At 42.5% G+C, this 6,208-nt stretch overlaps 1 protein-coding gene across 1 annotated transcript; it reads left to right on the top strand.

The window, feature by feature from the left end:
* Positions 1–803: 803 nt before the first annotated feature.
* LOC147605276 (putative UDP-arabinose 4-epimerase 2) lies at positions 804–5,972 on the top strand. Its single transcript, XM_086794430.1, has 11 exons — positions 804–1,329; positions 1,462–1,577; positions 2,186–2,313; positions 2,390–2,500; positions 2,591–2,698; positions 3,942–4,033; positions 4,138–4,279; positions 4,404–4,498; positions 4,590–4,719; positions 5,077–5,221; positions 5,366–5,972. Exons 2-11 carry the CDS (start codon positions 1,511–1,513, stop codon positions 5,596–5,598), a joined length of 1,251 nt encoding a protein of 416 aa, XP_086650556.1. The 5' UTR covers positions 804–1,329; positions 1,462–1,510; the 3' UTR covers positions 5,599–5,972.
* Positions 5,973–6,208: the final 236 nt, after the last annotated feature.

A 6,208-nucleotide genomic window follows, 5' to 3' on the forward strand; every position in this document is an offset into this window, starting at 1 on the left:
CTATGAAAGTTCTCCTTTTATAGAGGTAAATATTCATGTACTTAATGGAAAGGGCAAAAAGTCTTACAACTGGAAAGGGTAAAAAGTCTTACTACTTAATGGAAAGGGATCAAAAGTCTTGCTTGTAAAGTAGTAGCAAGTTTAGAGGCAATGCATGTGCTCATAGTCCATAAGAAAGGAAGAAATAATTGTGTTCATAAATAAGCTAGGAAGGTTTTCATTAATGAATTAAAAATAGCCCATCATTTTGAGACAAGAGGCGCATCTTTTGATGGAAGGGTGGAGTGAAGTAGAAGCCATGTGCTTTCTATTGAGGCTTCAAAGATGCGGTTAGAGAAACAAAATCACGGTGGTGCACTGAGGGTGTGAATGGGGGGTTAGAGGGACAAAATCACGGTGGTGAAATATGGGAGCGAATGATTAAAGAGACAAAATCACGGTGGTGCAATGAGGGCAAGAATGGGGTGGATTTTTGAGAGGAAATTGGGACCCTGAGAGTTTGAGTGACTATGTGGGGGGTTGGGAAGAAAGGAATGAAATGGGGGGCATCAAAAGGTTAGGAAACACAAGGATTAGAAGTGAAGATACTACATGTGTGTATGAGTGAGTCTGTACATACACATACATATACACACTATATACACACTATATGTGTGCACACACAATGTGCACTCACGAGTCTCCACACACACGAATGCACGCACATATGTATGTACACACACAGGTTAAAAGAGGTTTTCGTCCTCAATATACACACTATATACACATACATACATATACACACTATATGTGTGCACACACAATGTGCACTCACGAGTCTCACTCTCTCTCTCTCTCTCTCTCTCTCTCACACACACACACACACACACAGCACATATGTATGTACACATAAAAGAGGTTTTCGTCCTCGATTGCAGGTTAACTTAATATGTTATTTAAAAGTAAAGGCGATTTTTATACTTATGGAAGGGGTCAACTGAAAACTGCACATCCTCCTTCGTGCTCTTTCAACGACAGCTCCTCTCTTGGCCTTTCTGCGGCTCCGACTCTTTAATAATAGGGCAAGGGTTTTCTTCTGTTTCCCCCTTCCCCCATTTTCTCGTTATAGCTAATTGAAGCTCTGTAACCCTAATTCTTGCCTTGGACATCCAATTTAAGTTCTGTAAACCCCAATTCCGCCTTCTCCAGAACCAGTTTAAGCTCTGAACCATACGTGTTACACGATTTCGTCTTCTCAGATGATGTGTTAAATCTCTTTTCCTGCCTTTTTTGGGATCGTTGGTTGGATCTGTAAAGGGAGGTGCAACAACACGCATACAAATTTCTAGGGTTGGCCGGCTCAATCCGTTCCTTCTTCTCACGTTACAGTTTTTGGATAGTTGGTGCAATAAAGTCAGGAGATTAGGAATGTTCATTTACGCTAATCATCATGCACCTGCTGCCATCTGCTTTGTTTTGCAGGATTAAAGGCTAGTAATCGCGATTAGGGAGGGGAGTCCTTTGTCCTCTCATGCCAGGCTCACCTCTTCCACGGAGGAGAAGCCAAACTAGGACATCACGATCCTGGACTTTAGCAGGTCGGTTGGCTTGATTTGAGTCTTAATCAGATACTTAATAATTAATCACATACTTCAATTTAAACCACCTCTGGAGAACAAGAAACAGATAGCTTTGTATATCTGTTCAAGTCTACCATTATCTTCTGAGATGCGTGAGAGGATGCATGCAGTTTGGTGTTTGGTTTTACAAGTCTCGAAATTCATGTTGGGGCATGGGCAAGCATGATTGCCCATCCATGACCCGACTTAAAGCCCTGCCTGTCATCTCATGTTTGACGGGCTGACAGCAGCAAGGACATGTATGGGCTATATGTGCAAGCAGCCTTGTCATAAATTGCAAAGAGTATGCCATAATGCGATAAGTAGAAGCTTGACCCTTCCAATTGAGCAAAGGCAGGGCTGCCTTGATTCTTTGGCAGGGTTTAAATATGGGGGCTCGAACTCACACCCCCTCCTGGGCAGCATCCTACAGCAAGTGTCCATTGGCATGACTCCGGCGACTTAGGCTTCTTATTTGCATAGCCTGCGATGTGTAGGATGTGCAGGATGGACGGGTTTCTTTGGCTCATTTTTGCACATTTTTAAGAAAGTGCTGCCTCTTAAGGTTTGTACTTTGGTTGATGCAGGGATGGACTACGGTGTCTCGAGCAGACCACGATCTCAGATAGCTGTGAAAGTTGTTGTTGCTTGCTCTCTCACTGTGCTATGCATGTTCATGCTAAGGCAGTCATCTACAACTTCCAGAGCAGATGTGGTATTGTAGCTTACACTTAAACTACTCATTCTAAGCTAAGTTTTATGCTGATTTCACTATGCTTTCTTTTTATCAGTTTTCCCAAAATGATGGAGTCATGCATGTCTTGGTTACCGGTGGGGCGGGTTTTATTGGATCGCATGCTGCTCTTCGGCTCCTGGAGGACAGTTATAGGGTTACAATAGTGGTATGACTTCAATCAAAATATGAAGAGGAAAATAGAGGTGGATGCTGACACTGAAAAAGTCAATGTTTTTCTGACTTCTGTAATTTGCAGGACAATCTTTCACGGGGCAACTTGGGAGCAGTGCAAACGCTTCAACAACTGTTTCCCGAGCCGGACAGGCTGCAATTTATATATGCTGACTTAGGAGACAGCAAATCTGTATCCATGATTTCTTGTAAATTTTGTAACTGTCAGCAGTTTTATGTGAATTATATTTACACGTGTGTGTGTGTGTGTGTGTGTGTGATACACTTGTGCATGTGTGCAGGCCTCTCTGTGCATATCTGTATGCTATAAGAGCATGTGTATATGTGCGTGTATAGGAATGGGTATAGGAGGGTTCCGAGGGGAAGAAAAGAGTAGGGGGGGGGAGGGTGTGGGGGGTAGTCAAGATTGCACTTTGGTGTTTGTTAAGTTTGGGAAATAACCACAAGTACATTTTCATATGCATATACACATACTGTCATGGGCACTTCAGTGTTTGTTAAGCTTAGGACATAACTTGAACTTTTCATTGGTATATCTTTGTGCTGTATTAGCAGATATACAGGTTTCTTTTGAAGTGTGTCCAAGTTGTGGCCAGCTGGTTATATAAAAAAATGTTCTATGAAAGCAGCGCAATTGCCAAACGAGCTACTGTGTGTATGTGTGTTCTCTTTAGTGTTGTTATCCTTCATCATGGCTGAATCTGCCCTTCACCTCCTGGGAAGTGATACAAACTTTGTTCGTGGTTTATTTATGAAGTATTGTCTACTATAGTGACATATCTACCTGTCCCTACTCTTGGACCTTGATGACATGAGTGGAGATGTCATAGCACATAGTTTATGCTATGCATGATGAAGATGATGTTTTGAAGCTTTGTGAGTAGACTCTCTTGGAGTCAAATTTAGACTTTGGTTTTTGCTAAGTTTGGGGAATAACCTGAACTTTTCATTGATACGTACATGTACGTACATGTATGTATTTGTTGTTGGATTAACAAACCCACCCATGACACATGGCTGAACTTGGTTAATCCCATATGCGTGGCTGCTGGAATCCCTTCGAGGAACAGGCATCCCTGTGCACTTCTTTTGGGGGTGCCTGCTCCATGGCTGGCTAGGCAGGCAAGGTTGGACCCCTGCCACATGGCCCACACTCTCTGGCTGGAGGAGCTTAAAGAAACAGGCATCCCTGTGCACGTCTTTTGGGGGTGCCTGCTCTATGGCTGGCTGGGTTGGACCCCTGCCACACGGCCCTCACACTGTGGCGGCCCAACATTTATAGTCACCCATACACCTGCATGCAGTTTGAAATTAGGCCTCCTCCCGGATGATAGCCACTCTAGCAAACAACTGAAGTATTTTCCCCATTAGGTTAGGTTTTGCAAAGTTAAATATTTCACCTTGACTCTAATCAGGTGGATCAAATATTTGCTAGCAATGCAATAGATGCAGTCATGCACTTTGCAGCTGTTGCTTACGTGGGGGAGAGCATGGAAGAACCTCTTCGGTATGCATGTTTTGTTCAGTTATAAGTTTTCTCAACATTTTCTGGTTTGGTTGATGTAAAGATACTTTGTCCAGTATGTGTTCATTGACTCGTTTTTAAAGCAGCTATTACAAGAATATCACATCAAATACAATGATACTCCTTGAAGCCATGAAGAGACACGGTGTGAAAAAGCTTATCTATTCAAGCACCTGCGCCACTTACGGAGAGCCTGATTCTATGCCTATCACAGAGGAAACCCCCCAGGTGATTTGGGATGAAAGTCTTGCGATTTTTTGGCACTTTTTGATAATCTATTACGGTACCTTTTGATGCTCATGAGTATCAACTTTTTCGTGACCTTATTGTGGTTTTTTCTTTAAATCCGAAGATACCCATAAATCCTTATGGAAAAGCCAAAAAGATGTCTGAGGACATCATAAAAGATTATGCAAAGACAACAGACTTGGCAGCCACCATTTTAAGGTGTGCGTTTTGTTTTGGCATCTCAAGTGAGTTTTTCTGGGCGGGTGATAAGGGAAACTTTACACTTCTGTGTCTGAATGACCATGTTCAGATATTTTAATGTCATTGGATCTGATCCAAGTGGAAGGCTTGGTGAAGCACCAAGACCGGACCTCCGACGTCATGGCCGAATCTCAGGTGCATGCTTTGATGCTGCCATGAATATAATCTCAGGCCTGCAGGTACATGATCACAATTATATGCTTTGAGTAAACATGCATATGGTAGTGTTTTTTCTTAAAACAAAACCTCAAGTAGGTGCATGCATCCAGAATACAGATTCCATGTGTACATGTATACATGCATGCAGATTTGCGCATTTACATGTGCCCATGATATTTACACGCCCAGGTTTGCTTGTGCAAGTTAGTTACTACGATCGGGGCGCAAACTCATGCACAACAAAAGCACATGATATAGCTGTTGAAGGGATTCATACTGTCTGTGGGTATGCATGATTAGTGTGCGTGCAAATATGTGGGTAGGAATTCCAGGCAGTGGAAGTGGATTGACATGAAGGTGATGCAATGATATGACAGGTGAAAGGAACAGACTATGAAACGAAGGACGGTACATGCATTCGTGACTATATTCATGTGACAGATCTTGTTGATGCTCATGTGAAGGCGCTAGAGAAATTGGTGCCTTCTAAAGTGGTCATTTACAATGTTGGTACAGGCCAAGGTAATGGGCCTTGCATTTTTTTCCAGATTGTAATTGCTACCAGCACCTGCAGGTGCTAGGGCTTAAGGAGGTAAAGGCTTGGGAAAAGAGAAGGAACATGCTGGGGACCTTTAGCTGATACTATCTGATTGGTTTCTGTTGCAGGAAAGTCTGTGAAAGAGTTTGTAGACGCATGCAAGGCAGCAACAGGTGTGAACATGACTGTGACCTATTTGGAACGAAGGCCAGGGGATTATGCTGAGGTTTGGAGTGACCCCAAGAAGATTAACGAAGAGCTCAATTGGAGTGCGAAATATATTGACCTAGAACAGGCTCTAGCGATGTCGTGGAGGTGGCAGCAAGCACACCCGAATGGTTATAAGTTATCAGCTTCGTAACCGTGGAGAAGTACGTGGTCTAATTTTGGGAAGAAAGCTGTGCTAGATTTTTTCCTTTCAGTACAATGGGGTTATACCTTCTTGGAGGTCTCTTGTAACAAACATGAGAATGGCTAACCTGCAGAGGAACATTTTGAGTTCATATCTTAGGGGAGCACAAGCCTCTCCCCCAGCTTAATTGAGGTGACGGTGGACAATTTCAGATTGTTCTAGACCGTGTAGACATAGATGAGGAATTCATGGATGTAATTATAATATTTATAATTGGATACCTTTGTGTGTAATGGACAAGTTGAGAAGTTCAAGCTGTCACTAATTATGATGCTTGTAAAAAGATGTCAGGAATGGTAATTTTGAAAGCCTTAATTGTTTTTGACTATACATAAAGCTGTCTTTTTCATGACATTCTTTTGATGGCAATAAAAAAATGAAAGTCTCTGAGGAAGACCCTCATGATGAATATGTGGTGTGTGGGGGTCGGGAGTCACACCTCAGTCATGGTGGGTGGTTGTGACTACAGAAAATGTCCTGGTTATACTATGCCACTTCAGATTTATTACAGAATGGATTTACAAGATAAAAGCAGGATAGCTGGAGAAAGAAACTTACA

Source organism: Cibotium barometz, chromosome 60, assembly GCF_041138505.1.
Source record: "Cibotium barometz isolate CiBa-2024 chromosome 60, ASM4113850v1, whole genome shotgun sequence".
In the NCBI taxonomy this organism is placed as follows: domain Eukaryota; kingdom Viridiplantae; phylum Streptophyta; class Polypodiopsida; order Cyatheales; family Cibotiaceae; genus Cibotium; species Cibotium barometz.

What these genes read in the sequence shown, in the direction of transcription:
- LOC147605276 (XM_086794430.1), top strand. Translation starts at nt 1,511, where the DNA reads ATGCCAGGCTCACCTCTTCCACGGAGGAGAAGCCAAACTAGGACATCA. An exon ending in TCACAGAGGAAACCCCCCAG is followed by an intron (nt 4,280 to 4,403) that starts GTGATTTGGGAT and finishes TTAAATCCGAAG; the next exon opens with ATACCCATAAATCCTTATGG. An exon ending in ATATAATCTCAGGCCTGCAG is followed by an intron (nt 4,720 to 5,076) that starts GTACATGATCAC and finishes ATGATATGACAG; the next exon opens with GTGAAAGGAACAGACTATGA.